Source organism: Haemaphysalis longicornis, unplaced genomic scaffold, assembly GCF_048455015.1.
Source record: "Haemaphysalis longicornis isolate Haplotype H1 unplaced genomic scaffold, Haemaphysalis longicornis Haplotype H1 scaffold_3, whole genome shotgun sequence".
Taxonomy (NCBI): Eukaryota; Metazoa; Arthropoda; class Arachnida; order Ixodida; family Ixodidae; genus Haemaphysalis; species Haemaphysalis longicornis.
In genome coordinates, this window is record NW_027526335.1 from 36,708,209 (window position 1) to 36,735,000 (window position 26,792).

The following is a 26,792-nucleotide window of genomic DNA, read 5'->3' on the forward strand; positions in this document are numbered from 1 at the left end:
TGCGCAATCGCGTAGTCAGCCGCCGCCGCCGCGGGGTGGTGTTTGCGCTTGCGCCTGGTCTGTCCGCAGCCCGTGTCCGTCAGCTGCGAGTGCGGTTGCTCTGGGAGTCCCGCGACCAGCGCGCTGCCTCATCGAGGCTCCTTTTCGTTATCGCTCTGAGATGTGACGACATTATCGGTCGCTGAACCGGCAAGTATGTATGTTCTCTCCAAGTTATGCTTGTCATGCATACGCCGTGCTTGCGATTGAGGTTACGTAGGCCTAAATCAATACGGGCGGGTGTCAATTGATTGCACTCTTGCCGTTTCGGGCTTCGTGCTGGGAGGATAAAATAGGTTGGGCCTCCCAAACAAGTAACTCTCGCCGCCTTTTCCGCTAATCATTTCGCATGATGTGGCTGTTCCGGACAGGTCTTGGAACACCGCCAAATTTGTCGTGCGACTGCCAGTGGTGGTGGTGTCGGCGCACTGCGTACGCTGGATGGTAGGTGGGAGCAAGTAGGTGCAGTGCGAACTGGGCCACTAGACAAAAAAAAAAAAAAAAGTTACGAGAAAACGTTGCTCGCCTCGTGGTCCACTTGGCGCTGTAGCTGCGAGCTCCTGCGGTGGTTAGAGATATGCGTAAGTAATGTTCATGTGCGCTAACCAGGCTTTGAGGGGTAGCCGGTTGGAAAAGATTCTACAAACAACGCAGCAACGGCACAACGGAGCAACGGCACAGTGACGTCTATGCTTATGGCTTCAAGCTACATTGTGACTTTATGTGTGGCTGTGAAACTAAACTACCGAAGGCGTGTAGCAACTAATGCTAGCTCCTTAAATCTGCAATGTAAGGGCGCGGGTTGTTGACGCCGAAAAATGTCATAGAATAAACCATTTTTTTCTACTGCATACCACACCAAAACCCGTCCGAAACATTCGCAGATTCGGAGGAAATAGTCGTTCACCGCTACTGTGACCATCTGAATTCCAAATCCAGTTGATTGATTCCAAAGCACGGTGGAGGAATGTGCGATGTGATGGCTCAACGGGGCCTGTCCTAGCATACCGGTTCAGCTTGCGCTTTAAGCAGTTTCCGACAGGTGGCGCACGTGCATGGGGGCCATCGGTTCAGCACAAAACGTAGGGTCCAATGCTGTGAATGCTTGCTCTGTTAAGCAATTTAAGTTCATAAAATAGTCTTCGCGCACATTATAGCACGCAGTTCATAAAGTTTTACAACGCTTTGCTGTGAGCAGGCGTTCTAAGTACGGATCTTAAGTGGCTTTGGCGAGTTTCAGAGTCGGCGCTACTATTATAACAACCGGGGTGCATTTCCAGAGATTTCTACCTCTTCTAGTTACAATGTAATAAGATAGCGAAATTGCCGTGTAGCATAAGAAATAAAAAGCCTCTGGCATATAAAACGATTTCTCAACACTAGTGGACTGGACGGCACCTCTTGCACGTGTTTACTTCACCCACTGCAAATAAAAGAGCCCTCCTGCACTGATTGATTTTGGAAAGCGAGAGTCAGGATATTTGCTCGTTGATTAAAGTTTCTATTGTTAACCTCTGCATTCCACCACTTATTGAAGCAACGTAGTTATGAAATTCGTAGAATTGGTTTTCCTGCCAAGGAGCAATTTCACGGTGTGTCAGCTCTTGAGCAGCAGCACTTATTGATGAACGTGTGCAGTCTGTCTGGGAACGGGACATCGCTTGCTTATTTTGTACAGAGTGCTTTCAGTGCTTGTGGCATTTTTGTTTTTCGGAGATTGTAGTGTCCCTGCACTTTGGGGCCACCCCTGTACTGCAGCCATAGGGGAAAAGAGAGCAGGCCAGTGTGGTGTTTGCAGGAGGTGCAGCGGCATGCACTGCCCGGCGGGTGGCTGTGAGGCCAGGCCCCTTCCCCTTTCGCACACGGCCGAGGAGGAGGAGGAGCAGGAGCTGGATGTGAACCTGAACGTGGGCGTCAAGAGCAGCCGCTGGGGCTATGCGCAGCTGCACGTGCAGGCCATGGGTGTCACGGGACAGCCTACTCTGGAGCAGCCCGACGGCGACAACAACCTGTGAGCCCCTCGCTCTTTTTGGCCGGCCCAGGTGGGAACACGGGGACGGGTTGGCTTCTGCCACTGGTAGAGGAGAGTGCGGACTCACTGAGCAACAGAGAAAACGCCAAAGGGAGGTAGATGGCTTGTGTTTCTGCCACAAACGGTAATTTAAATGCACATGCGGGAACTTCTGAGCGCATGTTTTTTAAAGCCCAGGAACATTATTAGGCACACTGTGGTGAGGTTTAGTTCCAATTTGGGCCTGAAGTTTTGCGCTGCCACGTGCTATAAGGTTCATGCGCTGGTACACAGGAGAACTTGCTCCGTGTGGCTGTCCTTGTTTGCACACAACAGCCCAAGATAACAGGTGCAATTGATGAGGTCGCTTGTGATGTCCGCGAGGTGGTATTATCCGTAGTGGTGGTGGTAGTTGTTATGGTTGTAGTCATTGTTATGGTGGTAGTCGTGTTTCGTACGAGAGCCTGCGTGACTCAGCGTGCTCCTTGCCACTGACGGCTGCGGCCCCATCGGCGGCCACCGTCAGCAGGTATGCGTCATCGATATCTTGGCTCCAACCAACCAGTTAAAGTAGGTGTGATGTCGTCAGGCCGTGGCATCTTGGCCTTCAAGCCAGTGTCCCCGCTAATTCTGGGACTAGTGCCAAATCCTCCCCTAGTGGCCCTGGGCGGCCATAGATGCGTTGTAATGGCCATGGCAATGCCACTGCTGTGTTGAGCCTGGAAATGTAATTGTCATGGTAACAACGCGAGAAGGCACAACCTGGGGTGGGGGAGAAGGTGCTGCTGTCACCCCTCGCTTCTCCTCGCCGTGCGTGCAACCATGCCGGTGGTTGCCGCTTGGACAGTAAACACGGCAGCCGAAATTGCGCTTCAGCACTTTATTCATGTTACGAAAATGCTACTGGGTGCGAATGCAAGAAACACTGATGTACAATACAAAGTAGGAAAAGTTAGCATCAAACACAGTACATATAGTTGTACAGCTCTTTGCACGACACCAGCCCCCTGATGTTCAGCTTGACTTGCCGATATACAAACGAGTATCTCACCTTTTGCCAAGACGGAGCGAAAGACTTGTTGCTACTATTCGTCCCTGTTTATGGCGCAACCATAGTAGGAGCACCCTCACGTCAGCGTTCTGAGGACTACAAAAAAGTTTGTAATCCTCAGAACATTTCAAAGTGCACTGATAAGCTTATCGTGTCCTGTATGATCCTGTTCATTTTTGACTAAATGCTGTTTGACTAAATACTGTTTATTTTTGACTAACTTTTCATTCATTTGCGGAAATCAACGGAATTTCTGTTAACGCAACTTGACGTTCCGAGGCTCGCGCACATATTCGATTTTGTGTGTGTGTGTGTGTGTGTGTGTGTATGCATGCGTGTGTATTTGCTTGATACAGTTGATTTCATATCTGTTGTTAGTTTTGCCTACCAGTGTTATATAATTTGTAAACTAACTCTGTTGATATTATGTGCTCCCCCTTACTCTATGCCCCACCCCATGGGCCTGTCAGGTATCTTGAATAAACAAGCTTTCTCCTACTACGCTACGATGCACGTGCGAGCCTTTGCACCTTGCCATTCGCTGTTGCTCCTGCAGCAGCGTCCAAGGAGAGGCAGAGAGAGAGGGACAGGGAGAGGAGAAGTGTTTTGCCCACCCAGCGCCGCTGCGACTAGGAGCAGGTAAATCATTAGCAAAAAGTAACATTGGCCTGACGTTGTGCAAGGTGCGGAGGGGGCGCATTTCAGGCAGGTTGTACACAAGTCTCTTGGGCGACTTCTTTGTGGCTGTTGTGAAGTCTAGTGGGCACCTCTGCTTATGAGACTGCGATGCAGCGAACATGCCTCGTACGAAAAGCAGACTGTGGGCCTCGTTCCAGAAAAGCCCGCTGCACTGTGGCAGGCACTTTGGGAAGCCGTGGCAATGAACCAGAGGGGAAGGAGAGGGAATGGTAAACGGGTGAGATAATGTCCCCGAACTGTAAGAGGTTTCCTGATCCCCGGTGTGTCACCCTGGAGCCGCTGCTGGGGCACTTATAGCATGTTGGGGACCGTCTTGAAGTGTGGGCTGGTGAGCAGCCGTGCGCCCCTGGTCGTGCGCAGGAGGCAGGAGGAGGCCCTGCCGGAGGGCTGGGAGCGCCACTTGGACGACGACGGGGCCTACTACTGGCACATCCGCACAGGCACCATCCAGCGGGAGCGGCCGCCCCCGGGGGATGCGGGAGGGGACCGGCGGCCCTCCCCTCCTGCACAGACCTCCCCTCCCGCTGCCCCTAGCTCCCCCCCCTCGGGGGCGCAGGAGGGGGAGGGGCGGCTGCTGTTTTCGGTGCGGTCGCTGGGCTGGTCGGAGGTGCCCGCGGCGGAACTGAGCCCCGAGCGGTCGAGCCGGGCGCTCAACCGCTGCATCGTGGCCCTGTCCCAGGGCCGGGGTGTGGACGGCGTCGGCCGCTGGGGCGAGGGCCGCCCCCTGCTGCTGCAGCTGGACCCCGCCCAGCTCTGCCTGCTGCGACCGCACGACGGCGGCCTGCTCCACCGGCAGCCCCTGCACGCCATCCGCGTCTGGGGCGTCGGCAGGGACAACGGCAGGTCAGTGTCGCAAACGGCGAACGGGGCTCGAGGTTGACCGCCACATATACAAGCGTTCTGTTGCTGGCTTTTGACAGTTTCGACAGCACAATACAGTGGAAACTCGTTAATTTGAAGTGATAGTTCCAACTGTTCGATTTGGTCCAGCCAAGACCCATAGAAGTCTAGGTATAAATTAAAAAACTTGTTAGTAATTTGAATGCGACCAGGTTTTGCTCAGATAATTCTAACTGTCTGACCACCTTTGCTGGCGTCTTGGCACCTGGCCAGTGACCAGACAAATGCACCCGGTGCCTACACTCGAGGCTGCTGCATCACCTCCGGAACACAGGGCAGGAAGACCAGCATGCAAGGAAACCTGCCACCAGCCATTTCCAGTCAAAGATGACGTTAACCTATCTTGCAGGGAACGTTTTAAAGGGATGCTGAAGTGAATTTGTCAATTTTTTGTGTTTGTTTGCAGTGCATGGACTGGCTCAAATAAACAAAATTTGCATCGTTTATCTGGTCGATAATGCAGCATTTAATGTATAAGGCCTGAAAGAAGAACAAATACCAAGCGACATTTGCGGCAACTGCTACAACTAGCAGCGGGGATGTGTAGTCGAATTGCAGTTTGACTGGACGATGTCCAAAATTGGAATTCAAACCGGTTTCAGTTCTGTGCAACAACATGCTTGGCATCTGACGTTATTGTAGGTTGGGCATTCTCAATATCTCAGGAATCGGCATACTGCGCTGCTGTCATGTTGTTGGCTATAGAATGCATCAGATAAGCCTGCCAGCACCACCTAGGATTGTAACGTTCACTAGCCAAGATGTACAGCCTCCCAAATTTTTAATAATCTAGCGGGAGTGACGACCGACCGGTATGTCAGCGCCTTATTACGGTGCTCAGCAGCGAAATAGGCAAGAGTACGCGCACGCGCATAGGGCTATCTGCTGTATGAGTGTCTGCTACGCTACACCCCCTGCCACTGCATCTGAATGACTTTGTGCCCCAAGCTGCTTAGCTACGTTTGGCGGTAGCGAAACGGCCTTGCAAGATAAGAAAAACAGGGGGTGTGTTGCCCTGAGAAGAACAGCGGAGCAGACTACGCTCCCACAACAGATAGTTCTTTGAGGGCAAAGTTAGGCGTGCGCGTACCCCCACCTATTTTGCTGGTGAACCCCGTGATAAGGCGCTGACAGGCCAATCGGTCGTCGCTCCCGCTTTATTATTAAAAATTTGGGAGGCTGTACGCAGTGGCTTAATGCCTTCCGTGTTATTGGAGACGCTCAACTGCGAGGTGCTTCTCCCCCACCTTTAGAACTTTTTTCGCTCGCCCCTGTGTCAAGTATGATATTTTTCTTATTTAAAGCGTATTCGATTCGATAAATGCATATTCGAATCATGCACATTCAAATCAAACTGATGAGCCCCCTGGTAAGGCACTCTTTACGTGGTGCAGGTAAAAGAAGGTTAACCACTGGTACGTTTGTTATCTGAACTAACACAACGTAACTGCGCGTCACTCTTTTTCCTAAGCGTTGCATTATGCAGTCAATGCTGGGGATAATATATGAGTCTATTTTTCTTGCCCTTCTGTGTTGCCTTGGGGCACATTTCGCCTCAAGGAATTTCCGTTCTATTGAAATTTTCACACGTCCCGTCAATTTCAATGCAGCGGGATTCGACTGTAAATATAATCTGTACGGTTTAGAGACATCCACTCACTGCCCTTGTGCTTGCTGCGCGCTGAAGCCAGTTCCGCCTGTCTGAACAAGTGGCTGGCCTGTCGGTCCGTGGAGTAGGCAGGGAGACTGGAGCCCAATGGATTTGCTGGGCGTTTCTATGCACGTTGAAAATTAGTTGGCATGCAAAAAAGGTCCTAGTTGTGCCATTCTTCATTCGGATACAATTTAATGGTCAGAAGTGAAAGGCAAGCTTCGGTTGAGCGGTTTTGGTCCTAGGCTGTACAGCGGCCAGCACGGTCACAGCTGCTGCCGTGGGATCACTCGCTCTGGCTGGCGTAGTGCGCAACAGCGCATACTTCTATGCGCGTTTACACAGATTTGTGAGTACTACATCGGTAATTACGGAGCCATGTAGTTGGGCCTTTAGGAGAATGCGCGGTATGCATATTATTTACTTGCGCGAATATTTGCTGCTTCTCCAGAATATTCGGCTGTTGCTGAATTTTTTTGAACTTTCAAATATGCATTCCTCGAGTCAGATACGCCTCAAACAAAAAAAAATATTTTATTCGTATTCGAAGTTTAAAAAATGTGTACACCCCTATTGAAAATGCATTTTCTGGTCCTTTAAATTCCTTGGAAGCCCTCGAATTTTTGCCTTTGAAGCCTGTACGAGCCCTGTGAGGACATCACTGTGAGGACAAAGGCAGACTGCAGGCAGGGACTTTTTCAGGCACTGAATTGCCCTGCTGCCTCCCATTCGCACTGTATTGCTGTTTTCCCTTCACCTTCGTTTGTTCAAGCTTTCATTTATTGGAACTGACCCCTGGTGGTTTCATTTAACGAACCTCCACTGTACAACTTTTGATCTGGTGTTGCCACATGTTTTCTGCAAGTGTGGACCCACTTTGTGGGATGTGTGACATGGACCGCAGGTAAGGGGTGCCCTGTTGCTGTTGCAGAGAGCGGTGAGTGGTTGAGGGGCCTTGGTCCTGGTCGGGGTCTGACGGGGGGCCTGCTGGCCGGTGGGGCCCAGGGACTTTGCGTACGTGGCCCGCGACCCTGGCAGCCGGCGCTTCATGTGCCACGTGTTCCGGTGCGACATGCCGGCACGCATCATTGCCAACGCCCTGCGGGACGTGTGCAAGCGCATGGTGCTGGAGCGGAGCCTCTCGGACCCGGCCGGGGGTGGCCAGGAGCGGCCGGCCCCCCCTGCCGCCACCCGCCGCCTGGCCAGCCTCTCCCTGGGTGAGGAGTCTGCTGTAGGTCCTGCGTCACGCAGTGGTAGGAGCAGGGGAAGGAGGATTCCTTTGCGCGAATTGTGGAATATGTGCAGTGACATGGCGCTGCCGTTGTCGGGCCCAGGGATGTCCGAGCCAACACAACAGAAGCACAGCTGCGCTGTTTCGGCAGATTTCACGCTGGGTGGAGCTGGGTTTCTGTCGGAAGAGCTGCCAGTGCACAGCTTTTCCTGCGCTGACACGGCTGGCTCTACCGGCCAGCCGCGTACCTCCTCACAATTGCGGGGGGTGCCACTGTCGGTCGCAAACTCAGCGCGGTTTCCAGTGTGTGGCCTTCGCCGTCAGCCCGCCTTCACCATTGGGGCTGCCTGTTGGCGCAAGCAGGGTTCGCACAGGTCCTCGAAAAACTAGAAAATTCTTGAATTTAGAAGTCTCATTTACAAGGCCTTGAAAGACCTGGAATTTTGTAGCGGTCCTTGAAACCTTGATTTTAATGCTGATAACCAGTGGCTCCATCTCTTACAAGAATTTCAAGTGTTTGTCATAGCTTTTAAGTGTTAACCAATGCAAAAGTTAATGTAACAAACAAGTCTTCATGTATTGTGTAAAATTAAAACAAATTTAGCAGATTTTCATGAGAACGAGGCAACCAACACCATGAGTGGAAACTTCTCAAGCCAGTCCATGTCGTGGTGTAATCCAATGGAATCCCGCTTCATTTCTCCATCTTGCATCTTCCGTTATAGCCTGTGGACATTCACTCGTTGCATGTTTATTGCACCTCATTTGCTCCTTTTGTGCTTGCTGTTACATAGCAAATGGTGGACGTGGACATAGTTGAAGGGCATCATGCCAGGGAAGTGCATCTCTCAGCAGTCATAACTGTGCAAAAAGCGCTACAAAGACAGGGTTTCGCCCGACGCAACGAACGCGAATCGTGTCAACTTCAGACTGTGTTTGCTGTGTTGAAGTGTTACAGCGCAAATGTACGAAGCGCATAGAAGAATGCAGAAGACGGGTGCTGTTTGATATTTTGTCAGTTTGATTTGAAATATGTTCGACGTTTCGTCAGTGGGAGAGTCCGTGCTTAAAAGTCATGCCAACATAAAGTGTGCTACGAAAAGTCTGTCTGCTCAGAGCTGAAGAAGCACACGCAGCTGAAAATCACATTCTCTTTTGCCATAAAGTAAACTTGTTTCCTCCAAAACACCGAGCGTTTTATTGGTATTACCACAGGCTTTGAGTGCATTGCGAAATTATTGGTAGGCGAGTGCTGTGGCTGCCTCAATTATATGGTGTCGTGGTAGGTGCTGGGATGTGCCTCACAATTTAGACATCGAATTTATGGAATCAACTGCTCCTGAAATGACAGCCTCAATTTTAGAAATTTCTCGGTTTATCAATATAATTTTTGGTTCCCATTGAATTTGTTAGATTGGGTGTTAACAGTACTTACATAGAAGCAAATAGATTTTCCAAAATCTGCAATTCCCCCCCCCAAAAGAAGCAGCTTGCAGGAGCAAGGCAGTTGCAAAGACACATCGTCGAGAAGAAGATTGACCATATAAGAAAAACAAACTCGAAGCTAGCAGCAACAGTTGCTGTTTTGATATTTTCAGCTGATACGTTTACTGACAAAACAGAAGATGCAGGCAACATTACCTACATTTTGAAATAAAAAAAGTCTGAGAAAAACAGCAAGAAAAAATAAACCTCGAAACACCGACGAAAAAATGCAAAATAAAGCTGGGAGAGCTTTCACAAACTCGCTGGCCCCTATCTAAGTGTTTTTGCACTAATGTTCTTAGGTATTGTGCAATTAAGAATTTTCGCATTGTGTTGAAAAAGTTATAAATCTCCTTATACGTGGTGTCCTTGAAAGTCCTTGAAAACCCTTGAGTTTCTCCTTGTGAAGCCTGCACGAACCCTGGCAAGGGTCCCGCTGAGCCGCATCAAGAGCGATCGGGTAACGCATGGGCAGCGGCAGGGAGTTGTTCCGTGGAGGTTTGGGGCCCATGACCAAGCGGGGGGGCCTTGCTCGCAGGGGAGGAGGAGGAGGAGGAGGAGAGAGAGGAGGGGGGCCCCATAATCCTGCGGCCGGCCATGGAGGAGCCGCGCAAGGTGCTCGGGGCCCTGTACCTGGGCAGCGTGCCCGTGGCTGCGGCCGCCGGCATGGACCTGCTCAACGGGGCCATCGACGCCCTGCTCGACCGGGTGCCACGCGCACACTGGCTGCCCGTCCAGGTGGGCCGGCTCTCCTCTCCCCTCGGGGCTTTCTCACTGGCCCCGAGAACTGAACCCCGTTTTTGCGACGACCCGCACCTTATGATGGATCAAGCAAACTCCCCAGAGAAACAAGGCATTAAAGAGAGCTCCGCTTATGCATTGCTCGGGTGCACACAGTCCACTTTATATGATGGATGCTGGCGGGGAGAAACCAGTTTTTTTTTTCCCACCTTTTACATCGTGTTCCGACCTTTTTCTCTTAAAATTAACCCCGTTTACACTGCTTGGTGTGCAAAGGTAAACAGTCTGTGGCAGGCTCGACCACTTGCTGAACAGACTCAAGCAGGCGGGTACTGGCAGGCAGGAGCTCAACCTTCGACGGCCTCATGCAGCAGCACAGCACTATCGCCCCAGCCGCGAGAATTCGAAGTCTGGGCAAACTGCCAGTTTGATTGATTGATTGTGGGGATTAACGCGCCGACGCAACGGAGGCGATGAGGCGCGCCGTAGTGGAGGGCTCCGGATTAATTTTGACCACCTGGGGATCTTTAACGTGCGCCGAAATCTCGTACACGGGCGTTTTTGCTTTTCGCCTCCATCAGAAAAGCGGCCGCCACGGCTGGGAATCGAACTCGCGACCTCGTGCTCAGCAGCGCAACGCCTTAGCCACTGAGCCACCGCGGTGGGTCAGACTGCCAGTTTGAAGCTCCCGCTGAGCCGGCGAACCTGAAAATGTGTGCAGCGATGACACAGCTCTCGTCTTTCTTGCTGCCTGCTCAATCTAGTTCCCCCCCCCCCCTTTCTCTCTCTCTCTCTCTCTCTCTCTCTCTCTCTATATATATATATATATATATATATATATATATATATATATATATATATATATATATATATATATATATATATATATATATATATATATATATATATATATATATATATAGAAATAAGAATTGGCAGTCAAGAAAACCTCGGAAAGCAAAGGGGAGGATGTGGTAGGTCATTGAAACAGATAAAGAATTTGGAAAGAAAGAAATAAAGAAAGTGGAGAAAAAATGCCCGCCAAGGGGGATCCGAACCCACGACCTCCAGAATACAGAATACCGGTCTAGTGCGATAACCACTACGCTACCGGCGGGGCGATTTTCCCTTCCACTTTCTGGGGTATTTATGTTTAGGTATTTTAAATTTTTGTTTCTTATGCTTGGGGGTGGTAGCCAGCGCCACTCAGATTCGCTGTGTGTGTGTGTGTGTGTGTTCGTTCGTTCGTTCGTTCGTTCACTGGCTTACCACCTGATCTCTGATTATCAGTGTCTTTCAAAGTTTTGCTGTTGCTTCGTTCTTTTCTTCCGTCGCCGCCTTGTACTATTGTCTGTTTTTCTTCCCCACCCATCGCTTTTCTCCTCTCAATTTTCTCAGTCGTGTCAGCCTTCCGAGCTTATCTCGCGCATGCGAGGTGCAGAACTGGGGTGCTAGTGCTGGACAGCATGGGGTTATGTGGCTCGTGGCACGTCCTTGACCACTAAGAACTGTTTCGTCAGGAAAATAAATGTTCCCCCAATGAGCTCCTGCCGTTCACAACTCTTGTGATGTCTCAAACCGTGGTACCCGAAGTAGATGGGACATCGATGCCCGTTTTCACGTTTCTGGCATTTTCGGCTTTATTAACTCTTTCGGGACCGCTCCATAGGCGATCGATCACATATGATCGATGGTTTCGCGAGCCTGCAGATGGCAAATTTTCGCTCGATGGAACACCTAGCGACATCTAGGAGATAGTTTGAAAACTGGAGTTTTCTCTTTTGTGAAGTTTCTTTTTTTATCGCCAGGCGGCAACGCGTCAGATATTTTATTCTGACGGGCAGTGGTTTCGAATGTAAACAAACATGGCGTCATACTCGTGCGAGCGCGATAAGAAATCCGCCTCGTCTCGGCTCGCATATCTTCGCCTTCTACTGTGGATTTTAACGATGAGAGTGGCAGTGAAGAGTGGAAATGCGGCTTTAGAGATCGGATTTCAGCTGGAGTGAGGATTCGGGTGTCGATCAACCTAGAACATCACATCGCGCTCAAAGGTGGGTGTTGGTTTCGGTTTCAATTGGCTCTGGAGTAGGTATGTGCGCTCGAACTATGTTCTGGCTGGTTTATATTTATTCGCTAGGGTGTTAACTACCTATGGTGGTGATCTCCTGCCACCAGCGCAGAAACGGATCAAGTTTTCGCCGAGACAAGAGCCCGGCGTGTACCTGGGCGACGACGTAGTCATGGCCCTAGTGCCAAAGAGATCACACACAAAACAAAAAACCAGTTACACCTAGCCGCATCAAACTTTTTCAATGAAGAAACAAATCATTGTGTTAGATTTTGTATATCCTGAAATAATTTTATTCTTTTTTATTATTTGTATATTTACGCTTTTTTCTATATTGTTCTGTAGTTTTCTTACGAAGTTCTTAGTTTCAGATTTTTTCATGGTTCTATCGTCAGTGTTGAAGTAAAACTTGGTATTGTATGTAAAAGAACATATAATTAGCTGCATTTTGGTATATGCTAAGGCAGGATGGTGCCTTTGCTTTATGTAAAAAAAAATTTGTACCGAGACCTCCCTTTTTCATCACTTTTTCCGGCGGTCCCGAAAGAGTTAAACAACTGCTAGGTGCAAAATTGGTCTATTTTGATTCTCTGCACTGTAATCTATCAATACAGGCGAACTTGTTTTTACCTTTTAGTGTCCCTTTAAAGGTGTTGTGCCACCAAATTTTAAGTCTGTAAAAAGCCTGCTGTAGGCTTCCTCTGCATGCAACGACCCTCAACACGAAGTGCTGGGTACAGCAAGTGCTTAATATATATTTTAATTCGCTTCTAAAAATTACCTAAATGCTCTTCTGGAAATCGGGACCCATCGCTAGCGCCACTAACCATGACGTCAGTGTATTGCCAGCGCAGCAAAGTTTGTGACGTCATACAACGCTAGCGACTCGAGCGACGTGAACGTGAACTCCAGTTACCACAGTTTGTTTGGTCGCTTGGTCGTATCGACACACTATACCGATACGACGGCGACGCCGACGAGTCGTTAAAACATCGGCCAACTGACCGCGTTGTCACACCACGCCGACGGCGACACAAACACGTCGGCCGATGGAAAGTCGCCGTAGTGTGACTGACTCGCCGACCGAAGACGCCAACAAAACCGGTCGCCTGACTGGTCGCACGACGCGTCGTCAATCGACCGAGAAGCGAAAACTGCGCCCCGACAACATTCGTGCCGCAATGAACGCGGCTCTATTTTGTTAGTTTCTGGAGGGTAATAAACTCAGTAAGTTCCATGAAGCCCATACAACTCAACACTAGCGCTAATGCGATCCGTATTTTGGCGTTCGACGCTTCGGCCGTGCTCTTCGGCGACGCCGCTACCCCGGAATGCGTGTGCAATCGGCTCGCCTGTAGAAAATATAAGGTCAGTTTCGTGCAGAAGAACAGTTACGTAGGGTAATTTGGGTAATAAGGGATCAGTATCAGCAAAGGTTTTTAACGTAAAACGTAAAACCAAAGTACGGCAAGCACTATCCCTTCAGTGCAAAATCGCAGTCGCAGCCGGGCACACTTATTTTTGCGAGCGCTTTCGCAGAAGAGCAGAGTTGATGGCGATAAGCTGTCGCGGGGGCTTCGCGGAACCTTGCTGCGCAAGCGCTATTTAAAAAATGTGAGTTTACAAGCCAGGAATTCTGTAAACTAGCTAGTAAACACCGACGTACGACTCCAAGGATGGGCCTCCATCTAGTACACCGGCTATATCGCGAAGCGGAATCGTTTGTTCGCTGGCTCAGTGGTCTCGCGCGTTCCGCCCATCCGGTCAACGTTGCCGGTTCGATTCGCGGCGGAGGCAGCTTTTTTTTTTTTTTTTAGCGTTTTTTTAGCATTTTTATGGTTCGCAAATCCATGGTTTTCATTTGTCTGCATCCGAGGATGCAGACAAAGAATCCGCGTCGGAGCTGTCGCGGCTTGACGTGACGAGTCGGCGTGTTTACTTCCGTGGTGAAGCACGTATGTGGGGGAGCAGACGCCGCAGTAAAGTCGCAACGTACCGCAGCGCCGCCGTGGCAGAACCTCCTCGCAACACTTTGACGTCACTGCTTGAATCGGCGCCCAGAAACCGAAACCGAATCCTGTTCACATGAATCGTGCGATAATAAATTTTTCACTCAGAATATGTGCATGTGAGAGCATGTATCATGCTTTCTAACGAATTATAAAACGTTTGCAACAAAGAATGCACAAGCAACAAATTTGGTGGCACAACACCTTTAAGTCACAAGCACTCCCTAATTCAAACTTGTCACTACTACAGTTGAACCCACTTATAACAATACCGTTTATAACAATATATTGGATATAACGATGGAAAACTACAGCACCGTCCACTTTTGTATGCTTTCGGTGGTAAAATAATCCATCTATTACGATGCTTCAGTGCCGTGATATCGTATATAGCGATTGAATCCTGTCACAGCGGCACTGACAATGTGAGTTGCCGCTGGCCTCCGGCATGCATTGGAAAATGAGTCGACTGCGCGCGCCACTTACCAGAAAGCGAGGGAGAAGGGTATAGTTTTTCTTCCGAACCCCCCTCCTGGTTCCACTGCTTCGGCATCATGCCCGAGGTTCAGTTGTTGTGTCACCGGTTTGAATTTAAAGGAGCCATGAAGAGAAAATGCAAGTTGGTTTTATTCGAAAGATTTCGTGTTTTATAGTGCCCCCAGCGCTTGTCCGGATACAAACGGTGCTTTATTCACTGAGAAATTAAACAATTTAGGTTAAAATTTTGATTTTCCCGCTCAATCGTGCGTTTTCGTGGTCCCAAGTGACATCAACGGAACCGACCGCTCTGCAGCCTAGAGTACCTTCATTCACGCATCCGCCGTACAGGGTAGAGACACGTAACGCTGGCGCCGCCATGTTCGGTTGCTCGCTCGCCGCCGAAGCAAGTCATTGTGTCAAAACCGCGCTAAAATTATCGCCGCAACGCGGTTTACTGAAGAAGTTTGAATCATATTGTCTGTTTCGCGTTGCTAGGTCTCGTGGGAAACGAAAAGAATAACGCGTTGAGCCCGTTGGCCCAATTGCGGCGGCACGGGACCGTTCAAAAATTGTCTCCACCCTGTACAGCGGTGTTGGTTTGTTCCCGCGTTTCTTTACGTTCCGTAACCTAGATGGCGCCACCATACCGTGGCAAGCGTTTGGTTTGTTTTTGCCCGCATTTAAACCTGGCTTGTTTTTGTTCTGGGAGAAAATATTCGTTCCCTGAAACAGTGCTCGCTCGACAAATGGGGTCCTGTAAGACACCGTTGCTTGCGTCAATCGGCCAGTGTCGTCTGCGACAACCCCAAGCCCTGTAGTGCTGTGCAGCTAAACCAAAGCATGCTGTGCGCAGTACGAACAGCAGAACGCATCAGTACTTCTATGTTTACATGTGCTTTCGTAACTTCCACTGTTTGTCCCATCATTCTTATTGCTTTGTAAAGAATGTGCCCTAAATTTAAGCGCAAATCGCTCGTTCGTCTAGTTTGTAAGCTCTACCTAATTTGCGTCTGCTTCTGCCAGCCTCCGCCAATCGCAGAGCTTAGCCCATGTGACATCACAGGTTCTGTTGCGGGAAATGAGCTGGTGGGTCGCATGACCATTCCCGTTTTTCCTAATTATGTAGCTTATTTGAGCGAAGTTTACGTTAAAAGTGGTGTCAGTATGATTCTAACGAGACAATCTTTTGAATGAACCAAACTTGTGTTTTCTCTTCATGGCTCCTTTAACTGGGTGCCTCTTCAACTGCCTCCATCTTTCCACGGATGGGACACCAGGGCCGATGTTTTGGAAACGTACGAGTGCCTCACTGAAGGTGTGATGGTTGCGTGGATACGTGCTGCAGACAGCGGTGACAGTGACGGATCTGATGACGAGGTTGTGCAATCTACAAGGTAGTGTCTTCGCACGAAACCCAATGCGTGATACAGTCCCTCAGGGACTTCGTTTCCGCCAAGGACCTTATTGCTGAGCTAGGTGAAGTGCCTATAAATTCTCTTGAAAAAGATGTGCGCTAGTGTTGCGTGCAAAAAACAAAGCTTACCGACTATGGTATCTTTTCCATAAAGAAGTAGTACTACTACCTTGCTTGCATGCAAATAAAATCGTGTAAGCTTTGTTTCGTCTTTTTTTCTTTTTCTTTGTTTTCCTCGCAACCGGCTTGTAACAATTGTTGTTTATAACAATGGTATTTCCTTGGCTCTTGGAGATTCTATTTTCATTTGGCACTTGCATACGCATTTCTAATTTACATGTTCAGTTCATGGCGAACGCAGAGACTTGTGCCTGTCAGATTCGTGTTACTTTATAAATGGGGATCAGAGTAGACTTGTTTGTTCTTTGGCATAAAGTAATGAAATTTGGCAGGCCCAACACTCCAAATGGTGGAATTACAAATGTCATGATGATACCTTCAGTACTTTTAGTGTTACAGAGGTTTACATGTTGTCCGTTCGTGGAAAGCCTGGCAGAGTTTCCAACAATGGTAGGAAGTTCCAAGTGCAGTCAGTATAACACTATAGGGCATGCAAGTCTCGATGTTTTTTTTTTTTTTTTTACGTCATTATCATCATCAACATCCTACTCGGGCCCACTGCAGGGCGAAGGCCATTGACTTCCCACTGCCCCTGTTTTTCCGATTTCATCCCTCCATCGTGTTATTAGCCTTCCCCGTCTTCTAGGCCCATCTCTTGGTATCCACTCTGTTACCATAATTGTACACTGGTTGTCGGATCGCCTCACTACATGGCCAGCCCAAGTCCACTTCTTTTCAACGGTGAGGCTGTCTAGCAACTTGCAATTTTTCGTGTCCACAGTTAAAAATACCAAACAGATGACAAGCAAGCATGCCCACTTAGATTGGCCAAGATTGGCCAGAACGGGCATACCCACTTTTGGAGATTGGCCGATTGACCAAAACAAAAACTCCAGCGTTCACCGTAATTGTGGCATGGCATACGCCCCTCCTAGGTGATATATAATGATTATCACTTCCAAAACATGAATGAAGCTCGCACTTATAGTAGCAATGATGGAGTAAAGGGTCGTCGCAGCAGTGAAGACAAAGCAAATCGGCTGCAATCGTGGACTTAAACCGTCGCAATGGTCAGGAAAGTTGCATACAACCCCCTCCAAGGTGATGTCTAATGATTAGCACTTCCAAAAAAATGAAGCTTGAAATGATTGAAATGAAAGGATTGAAAGGTAGGTTGCGATGCAGTTGGATTCGCGCATGTTTTGTTTATAGTGTGGTTCTGCTTATAGCGTGGATTTTTGCAGCTCCCGCGACATACGTTATAAGCGGTCTACACTGTACTACTACAAAAGAGCTGCAGTAAAGCCATGAAACGAAGGTTACTTGCTGGGTTGTGTATGACTGCAGTAATGATGAGTGTTGTCTGCTGGCCACCAAGACATGAAGCGCTCTTGTTGCCATTTCTCTTGGTTGGAAATTGAGTTCCAGTAATATAGCAGTATTAAGATGGAACAGTTGTGCTCCAACTTCCCCATTGCAGTTGGCGGCACGTGGCCTTTTGTTGAGGTTGGAGAGTGGTTGCCAAAGGGTGCTTGCACATGTGTGGGGGGTAGGGAGGAGCGGGACGAAGGGTGGATGGTGTGGCCCTGGTGTGCAGGTGTCGGTGGCCCCCTCAACGGTGACAGTGACCCTAGAGGCGGCCGGTGGGGGTGGCCAGGTGCTGGCCGAGTGCCGCGTCCGCTTCCTCTCCTTCCTGGGCATCGGCCGGGAGGTCACGTGAGTGCTGCTGCTGCTTCTCTGGCCTCGGAAAGGGGAGCAGCCTCCCCAGCCTCCCCCTTTTCCCTGCAGCCACTGTGGCTTCGTGATGCACACGGCCCAGGACCGCTTTGTGGCGCACGTGTTCCACTGCGAGCCCTCGGCGGGGGCCCTGTGCAAGACCATCGAGGCCGCCTGCAAGCTGCGCTACCAGAAGTGCCTCGACGCACACCGACAGGCCGCCCCCCACCCCAGCGCACCAGCCACCCCGCCGCCGGCAGCCAAGGTGGGCTCCTCAGTTGGCTTCTTTCCCGCCCGCCCGAGCAGTCGGGAGCCGTATGACTGCCCCTTGCAATACTCGGGTGCTGTGCCAGCCCCTGCATTGCCTAGGTCAGTGGAGCCGTGTTCTTAGGTTCAGGCTGCTACTGCCATAACATTAGGTGTGGACGGTTTACTGCACCCCAAAGTTGCAAACGTTACCAGTGACCACGTGTGCGGCCAGGTCCCAAATGTGACAGCACAGGCTCAGCTAAGCGGGGTGCACATTTGGCTGAGTGCCTTGAACCCGAGGCGGCAAGTGTGTGAACTTGTTGGTTCGTATCAGCAGAAGGATGGGGCCTCTTTCTTGGTCGGTGCCTGGCCCCCTGACCGCAGGCCATGGGTGCATGCAGGTGCTGTCCCTGAAGGGGGTCCTGGGCAGCCTCGTGGGCCGGGCCATGGGGGCCGTGCAGCACCAGGCCTCCTGAGTGCCCCCTACTTCACCCCGCTGGTCGTAGGCCACCGCACGCTTCTCCCTGGACGCTGGCAGCACCGCTCGGGCCTCCTACTTACCGCCTGGCCCCCCACCACAAGTGACTGGCCTCTAACCCACCTCCCACCCCCACTTGTCCTCTGTGGAGGAAATAAACCAGCACAGCTGCTGCGTGGGCGAGTGCATTTATTGACTGCTAGCAGCCGTGCACCTCTCGGAGCCACGTGTCCAGGTCTTGTCCTGGTCCTGTGGTCCTGGTCCGATCCTGGGCCTGTGGGGCTGGCAGTGGTGGTGGTGGCAGGCAGCAGCAGCGCTTGCTGGCCCATGGGGCGGCGGCGGCCCCCCGCTTGCGGGCCCACCTGGGGGGCAGAAAAGAAGGGCAGCCGACTGAGGCCATGGCCTTTGGTCAGGATTGCATCGCCCAGCCTGGCCCAACACTGGTGGCCAAAGACTGTGCAGTGAAGTTCAGTGAGCAAGAAAGCACGCGGTTGTCGTGTGGGGAGCACCGATCCTGTCGGTGTCACAGCTGTGAAGGGGGCATGCCGATCCCCACAGGGGTGCACACTGTGCAAGCCTGGGGCAGCAACGGCTCCTGCCTTTTTCAAAAGCCACAATGAATTACCTTCCACCTTTGGGTTCTTCATAAGCAGTTGGGGCAAGGTTGGGGCAAGAGGGCGCTGGGAAAGTGGCTGCATGCATGCCGTTGTTCCTATGGGTGCCAATTTGCACCCGTGCATGCGCACGGGCGCAAATTTCAGGACTGGTGGAGCGTTGCTACCGACCCAGTGTCCTACGGCAAGGCCTGACATGTGGGGGGTTGGACCCCAAGGGGCACGACCAAGTGGTCCACCCAACTAGCTGGGTGGGAGGGAGCCAGGCCAGTTTGTGCCTACCGGTGGTCCCCGCCTGGCGTGCCAGTGGTCGCGGCGGGGGGGCTGTGCACCAGCAGGGTCTGGCTGCTGCTCCAGGGCTGCTGGGCCATGGCCATGGCTGCAGAGGGGGTGCAGGAGGTCCTGCGAGAAGGGAGCGACTGTGAAGCACACTGGTGGAGTGTAGCCGGCACCCAAGGGGGAAACACCCCCCCCCCCCCCCCCCCCCCGGCTCCTTCTTCAGGGTGGCTTCTTCAGCAAGAAGGAGTGGCATGCAAAAATTCTGCGTTTTTTGCGAGATTCTGGACTAGACAAAACTTTGTAATTCTTCCATTGTGCGCATGGCTACATCTGTACGCGTTTGTGTCGTCATGTATGGTTTGACTCTTTTTTTCTTGTTAGGCGCTCTGCGCTTCCTGGGCTCCATTCGCTCTTTTTTTTTTTTTATCTAACTTTATTTAGAGTTTTTTCTTGCATTTCATTGCGTGCCATTTTTTATTTAACTTTTGTTTTCTCTCTATTGTTGCTTTCCCGATCTCTCACATTCTCTTTACTGCATTATAATCACCCCTAGCCGGCGTAGCAAGCACTGCCACTAGCAGATCTGACCTCTCCAGCCCACATTAAAGAGTTCTCTCTCTCTCTCTCTCTCTCTCTCTCTCTCTCTCTCTCTCTCTCTCTCTCTCTCTCTCTCTCTCTCTCTCTCTCTCTCTCTCTCTCTCTCTCTCTCCCTCTCCCCCTCTCTCTCTCTCTCTCTCTCTCTCTCTCTCTCTCTCTCTGGCCATTACATTCAAACTGCACCCGTTACGACCGATTTGCAGTCTTCCGTGCAAACACACCTGTTGAGCGACGTGTTTGTGCTTCTACTGGAGCAGTTCAAGCACTGACACTAGACCCGACGGCTGCTCCCGTTGTTTACACCTCACGAGAGAACCACAAAAGAAGCGTGACACCGTTCACAGCATGGAAAAGCTACTTCCCATGGGGAAAGCACGCGTTTTCACCCAGTACACTGCATTTGACGGGATGACCACAGAAAAGGGACAAGACGATGACACGACAGACGTGCAGTGATGGCAGATAAAGAACATTCCCGAAGGGGCTCCAAAGGTCCATGAAGCTAGAAGTGTAGGTCAGGTGCGGTGCAGCGCGGTCGACGGGTGTGATGCGCCCACAGCATGGTGGTTGTCCAGGGTGAGCGGTGAGGCCCAGCATGAACCGTGAGCAGGTGCAGTGCAGACGCACAGAAGCCCCTTGCAGAAACCGCCAAAGCACCACGGACAAGCACTGCATGCCTGCCGTACTGCTCTGTGCCTCTGAGGGCCACCCTTCCCTGGGCATGCTCCAGCCGCCTTGGCTGTGTGCTGGCAAGCAGCCTTTCACAGTGTTGCCTCCTTTCCCCCGAGGAAAGCAGCCAATACCTGAGCAGCAGCTGCTGCTTCAGGAAAGGGGTGCCGTCCAACCGGGCTCCTCAAGCATTGTGCGGTTCCTGGTGGCTGGCTCTCCGGCATAGGCCAGCCAAGTTGACTGATGCGAGAACACAGCGGACGGCAGTGCCCAAAGCACGAGGCTCGACAGCGTGCACGCATCACTCCAGCTGGCCATGATCGGAACGGGAGGCACAGGCACTCCCCACCTGAGGCCGCCTCGAGTCCTCTATCTGCTGGTCTCCCAACGCACCCACACCCATTGCTGGGGGCTCTGCCCTTCCCAACCGCGCACACCGAATTAGGATTGCGGGTCATCACGATCCCCACAACATCTCTGCCTCCAGTGCACCAGCACAGGCTCTGAGGTGCTGCCCAGAAGTGTGACCGACATTGCCTCCTGATCAGTGCCTCCACACAACAGAGCATCGGCGCACCCTTCCCAAAAACAAGTCATGCACTCCAACGAAAAGCTGCCTTCCACCAATCTTTAAAGATGCTCCGCCAGCTTCTTTCCTTCACCAACCCTAAACAAAACAGTAAAAGCCTGTTACAAGAGATGTTAGGGGACCCAGGAAACGGGCTCCTTGTAACCAAAAACACTGAAATTGGACATGACTAATTTTTTATACATCAGCATCAATGTGTATCAAGACTGGTCATCAAGACTGGTCAACAGGAAAACGCTCGCTATGGCTTAATTATAAAAGACATTCATGGTAGCTTTAGGGACTGCGGACTGTATTGGCTTCCTTCCCAACTTTCGTAGGTTCACTGTGCAAAAGTTTGTTTTTACAGTGTTCTTAAAGATGCTTGTCCCTCAACTGCTGGCGTTTTCTGCCCTGAAATATCCTCGTCATCCTCCTCTGGTTCATCCTCTAGGGCACCATTTACTTGCACGAGGATCATGATCTGTGAGCTCCTCAGAGCACACAAGGCCCACATCTTAAGGCACAAACTCCTCAACAACAGGTTCTGAAACCTCTGCGGTCCCTTAAAGGATGCAAGCTTGATCTTGATCATGATTGATTGACTGTAGGGCTTAACGTGCCCACGCAACGCAGGCGATGAGGCGCGCCGTAGTGGAGGGCTCCGGATTAATTTTGACCACCCGGGGATCTTTAACATGCGCCGAAATCTCGTACACACTGGCGTTTTTGCTTTTCGCCTCCATCGCCTCCATCCCTGGTAGCGCTGCGCACAACAGCCACTGGCGTTCATCGCTGGCGCCACTACCTGGGAGGCCATGGTCGGCTGCACTGTGGGGACCTAGCAACATGACCGTGGCGCCGTCTCGTGGGTACTGCCTGAGCTATGTGACAGGAAATTCTGCTCTGGAAGTGAAGTCCTCATGATTTGCAGCATGGCCATCTCTTCACGACAAGTGAACATTGTACAATGTATGAGCTGTGTGTGTCGTATGAAGGTCATGGTTGTGGATATTTCAATGTATGTTTGTGTGCAAAAGACGACTGTAAATTGTATATATATATATATATGTATTTTTTACTGTGGTGCCGACACAGCCGAATGGTCACCGACAAAGAGGATTAGAGTATGTAGTGCGCAGTTTGCTGGTGGCATACCATCGATGGATCCAAGATCTCTGTCATACGCGCCTGCGATTTTCCCACCTGCCAGTCTGTTTCCTGTATTTGCTGTTTTTCTCGTAATCCTTTTCGTGTCTTGGAATCTCGCGAGCCATTCCAAGCATTGGAAATGAGAGTGAAGCTGCAGTGTACACAACCTTCACGACCATCACGAAGGTTTAAGTCCAGGATTGCTGCCGATTTGCTTCTTCGCTGCTGAAACGACCTTTACTCCATCATTGTGGCTGTAAGTGTGAGCTTCTTTCATTTTTTAGGGGCGAATCTCCTAAAGCCATGGGTCTGTCCATCCCTTGTGTCTCGTGGTACGTGACCGCCGCATGCTTTCGGAGATGTCGCAAAGTGGGCCGCGTTGCACGCGCAAGAACCGGCTGCAACCGGCAGCGCAAACTCGGCACCGGGAGCGCGAGCTTGTCTGTGTTCGCCAACGGAGGCGCGAGCGCACGTGCAATGCGAGGGGGAGATCACGCAAGAGATAACGCAGATAACGCCACGAACGCAGGCAGTCGTTCTCGGAGATCGAACGAGACGCAAGGACCTTTGCTCGTTTCCTCTCGTCTTGTTCGGGCGCAAGTTCGCCCTAAATAAAAGTTCTTTCTTTACCGTTGTGTCCCATCCTACGTGACAAATTGTGGTTGAGGTGCGGGGTAGTCCTCGATGGCGCGGGGTCTTTCACCAGGTCTGGGCCTGGGAACATTGACTCCGAAAATAAAAGTTGATTTGTACAATGTACGCACACAGTTTTACGTCTTTCTTAATGATGTAATGGGCGAACTTTCACGGGAGAGTTACGGTTACCGATGATCTCCCCCTCTCGAGCTTCGCCCCACTTATCATCATTCATTCCGTGGATATGGCGTGATTTTTTGAAATGATAATCATTAGATATCACATTGTAGGAGTGTATATGCTATAAAGTGTCTTTCTGGTTCTGAGAAAGTGTTGCCATGATTGCGACGAATGCTGGAGTTTTTTTTTTTTCAATCTCCATAAGTGGCGTATGCTTGGCTTGACAAATGTGCGCAGGAGACGCTGGGCGGTCGCCGCGAGGCACGCACACTCGAGCGTGCGACATTTTCTTGGTTTTTTTTTAAACTGCCGGGCGGTCGCCGCAATCTTGGCCCATCTCCCTAAGTGGGTACGCTTCCATGGCTAGACGAACGCGCGCAGGGGTCGCTGGGCCGTCGTAGCCAACGTTACTAGAATAAGCTCAGTTTCGGCGCTCCGCATCCCCGCCAGCCATCCATGCCGCCAGCAGAGGAGGGTGGGCCAAACGGCGGTCGCGAGAACTAGCGGCGCTGCAGTCGAGCCTTGCGCTACTCTCGGCGCGTCGTCTGCTTCGGCGACGGGTCGCCGCTGCACCCGACCGCGGCGGGCCGCCGCGCAGACGTACTGCGGCAGCTTTCTAGTAGTGCTGTTGCTAAACTTGCTAATACACGTTGACAATGTTCTTCGGCAAAACTTAAATGTTATTGTCGAATGCATCGCAGTTCAACACATGAGGCTCCAACTAAGTAATATTTGTTCAAACAATACTGTCAACACCTACACTATAGGCGCTCACTATTTGCATATAACGGCTGCATTAAACCTGCAGAACATTAACCCTTGCATTAAACCTGTAGAACACGAAACCCCTTTTCCACGACGTGGTGCAATTTCAAGAAGAATTTCGATGGTGCCACGAGACCACCGTTTGTTTTCGCAGCAACGACTTCTGGCAGCTCAGTGGACATCTGTAGTGCAGCATTCATTGCGGGATGTGCCTCCATATACTTTCCGTGCCCCAAATACTGCTATATATGGCACTACTGCACTGAGAACAAGCGAAAGGCTTTTGTAAAAGTCGACCCGCTGGGTGTTGTAGTGATCATCATTAAGTGCCTGCAACAGCGATGATCTTAACGAGGCGAAAGCTGTTGGCGACACAACTAGGCTTACGTCAGCTGAGGGACAGAGATCAGTCGCAATATCGCGAGAGGAGTTTCCAGTATCTGATGATGCAACTTCTGTTCTAATAAAAAAAGACGCATGTTGGCAGCTGTAAATTGAAGTACGCAACAGGGCTGCTGTTTTAGCCGCCCTTTCCTTTTCACGCAACCAAAAAAATGTTTCGATGTGGTACTGAGACATCTTGAGCGTGAGCGGATTCGGCTGCTCCCCGTCGCCAAAAACCCATCAAAAGGTGCTGACAACGCGCATAAGGAGACCTGCAAAATTCAGTATTCTTGAGGCCTTCAAACACTGATTTCTTTTGTGCATCCTTGCGTCATGTTATGTACCATTCAGCCTTTTCAAAAAAAGTTTTCATTGAAGCCTAGCTAGCTGATTCGCCTTTCAGAGAGGTGTCTTGTATGAACAGCTGAACGGATTTCTTGAGTTCAAGACATCAAAATGGCTGTCAAAGATCGTTATGAATTCAGGCGTACCATGATCAAGCACCTTTAAATTGCGGATCCAACTTCAATGTGAACTCACAAAATTTGAGTGCGTTTGTCATAGATGAACTGAGTGTCACAACTGCGAAGCGAACTTTTATCTTTGGTGATCTAATGTTCGTATGCACCACAGAGTGCACAAAGGCGAGATGAGGCACGTGGGACCAGCCCGGTGGATATAAAGTTTAGCATAGGAGCTATACATCGGAAGCTGGTTAACAGGACCTCGCACCGCCGAGATTCAGAAAAACTGCCGTATATGCCGCGTGGACATAAAATCACATATAAAGGCACTGCTTTCATAAACTCGTTGGGTCGTTTTTGGTCGAGGTAAGACGGCGCAGTAGTTATAAAAACTGCGCTGAAAAGAGTAATTGGCTTGGAAACTACCGTATATGAAGTCAAGCGCAATGTAGACAGTTAAAATATAGGCCGACCGTTGATTCTTAGGTAGCCAATGAGCTGCGCGTGCAGGTCAGTGCATGCAGGCGACCCAACGCATTTCCACTTAAACAGTGCACAAATGTGATGCGGCAACGTCGACTAGAAGGAAGCTAGTCGACTGGAAAGATGATCGATGTTTAAGTTTAGCAATAGCACTACTAGAAAGCTGCCTCAGTACGTCTGCGCGGCGGCCCGCCGCGGTCGCGCTGCAGCGGCGGCCCGCCGCCGAAGCAGACGACGTGCCGGACTAGCGCAAGACTTGACTGCAGCGCCGCTAGTTCTCGCGACCGCCACGCGGACCGCCTCTCCCGCGGAGCTAGTATTCTAGTAACGTTGGTATTCTAGTAACGCTAGTATTCTAGTACGCACATACGAGCGCCAGGCGCGTTCTTGGTTTTGTTAACTGCCGGGCGGTCGCCGCGCGCGAGGACACGAGCGCTCGGCATTTTTTTTTTTTTGTTTTTTTAACTGCGGGGCGGTCGGCGCAGTCTTGGCCAATCCTACCCTAAGGTACGCTTGGTTTGACGAAAGCGCGCCGGGGTCGCTGGACGGTCATCGCGATGCACGCACACACGAGCGCCAGGCGCTTTCATGGTTTTGTTAACTGCCGGGCGGTCGCCGCGAGGCCCGCGCTCACGTGCGCGCGCTCGGCCAACACCACCTAGGCTCGGCACATGGTATTTTTAACTGCGGACACGAAAAATTACGATTTGCTATACAGCCTCGCGCAGGACCGGTTTTGCAGTGGCCGCACCAACGCTGAACAAATCGTGAACTTGTTCAGAAAGTTCAAGCCAAATCGAAGAGACCGTTATGCGAGCCTCGGCGGCGCAACGGGCGCGCTTCTCCGTAGATACTCTCCGTGCGACGACTTGAGCCTGTTTTGGAACGAGACCTATCAAACAGGACGCCCCCGCCTCGCAATAACCGAACACGCGCACTCTTGGCACACCGAGCCAGCCCGCTGAAAAAGCAGAGGGAGAGTAGCTTCTATGCTTTTTTTTTTTTTTTTTTCCCTTCAAGGCTGGGACCATCTCTAGCAGACGACGGGCTCGCGCGCGTCGCGCCGGCAGATGGCTCCAGGCGTCGCAGGCGGAATTTTCCGCTGCCGCGGCCGGCAGCTGATCGGAGAGCGCGCATGCACCACGTGCGCGATGTGCGCTGGTCAGCGAGCACCAGAAATTAATCGGCCGGAGGCGCACATCGCTTTGAGCCACGTATTCCATGCTTTCTTCGTTGTCATCCCCTCCCCCCCTTTCACCTTCATACACTTGATAACCCGACCTTGCCCCAAAAACCGCGGGCTTTGCAGGTGATAGCTAGGTTGGATAATTAATGGGAAATAACAGCAAGTGTACTACCTGAGATAGGAAGGGGAAATCACTACTTCTTGCGTCTTCTACGCAGGCTGGCCAACGGTATTTGGCCGCAGGGGTCCGCACGTTTCCCTGCGCGCGCGCGCACTGCTGTACTGCTCACCGTTACGAGATCGTGCGGTACTGGCGGTACTGCTCTGTTCGCCGGCGGTACTGCTCTCCATCGCCTAGCGTCTGCGGGCAGAACTACACCGCACAATGCCACGGCCGCGCTACAGAGGCGGCGCGCGCTGCGTTGATACGGCCTTCGCGGCCTTCACAGCGGCGCTGAGAACAATGCAGA

At 51.1% G+C, this 26,792-nt stretch overlaps 1 protein-coding gene and 2 long non-coding RNA genes across 5 annotated transcripts; 1 reads left to right on the forward strand and 2 right to left on the reverse strand.

The window, feature by feature from the left end:
* Window positions 1–18,519, forward strand: LOC144174305 (protein Fe65 homolog). Of its 3 annotated transcripts, none has more exons than XM_077702935.1 (8): window positions 1–189; window positions 1,838–2,050; window positions 4,161–4,643; window positions 7,357–7,568; window positions 9,606–9,805; window positions 17,500–17,618; window positions 17,691–17,883; window positions 18,269–18,519. In XM_077702935.1, exons 2-8 carry the CDS (start codon window positions 1,851–1,853, stop codon window positions 18,341–18,343), a joined length of 1,482 nt encoding a protein of 493 aa, XP_077559061.1. In that variant the 5' UTR covers window positions 1–189; window positions 1,838–1,850; the 3' UTR covers window positions 18,344–18,519. The 3 variants fall into 3 exon arrangements, with proteins under 3 accessions (XP_077559061.1, XP_077559060.1, XP_077559062.1); XM_077702934.1 differs by having other exon boundaries at window positions 3–193; XM_077702936.1 differs by lacking the exon at window positions 1–189 and adding an exon at window positions 536–764.
* On the reverse strand, window positions 11,289–14,231 carry LOC144174309 (uncharacterized). The gene is made up of 3 exons (XR_013323455.1): window positions 14,093–14,231; window positions 12,435–12,521; window positions 11,289–11,457 (listed from the first exon to the last, which is right to left on the reverse strand). It is a non-coding gene; the product is annotated as an uncharacterized LOC144174309 (long non-coding RNA).
* Window positions 18,518–26,756, reverse strand: LOC144174308 (uncharacterized). The gene is made up of 3 exons (XR_013323454.1): window positions 26,495–26,756; window positions 19,242–19,361; window positions 18,518–18,707 (listed from the first exon to the last, which is right to left on the reverse strand). It is a non-coding gene; the product is annotated as an uncharacterized LOC144174308 (long non-coding RNA).
* Between the last annotated feature and the right edge of the window lie 36 nt (window positions 26,757–26,792).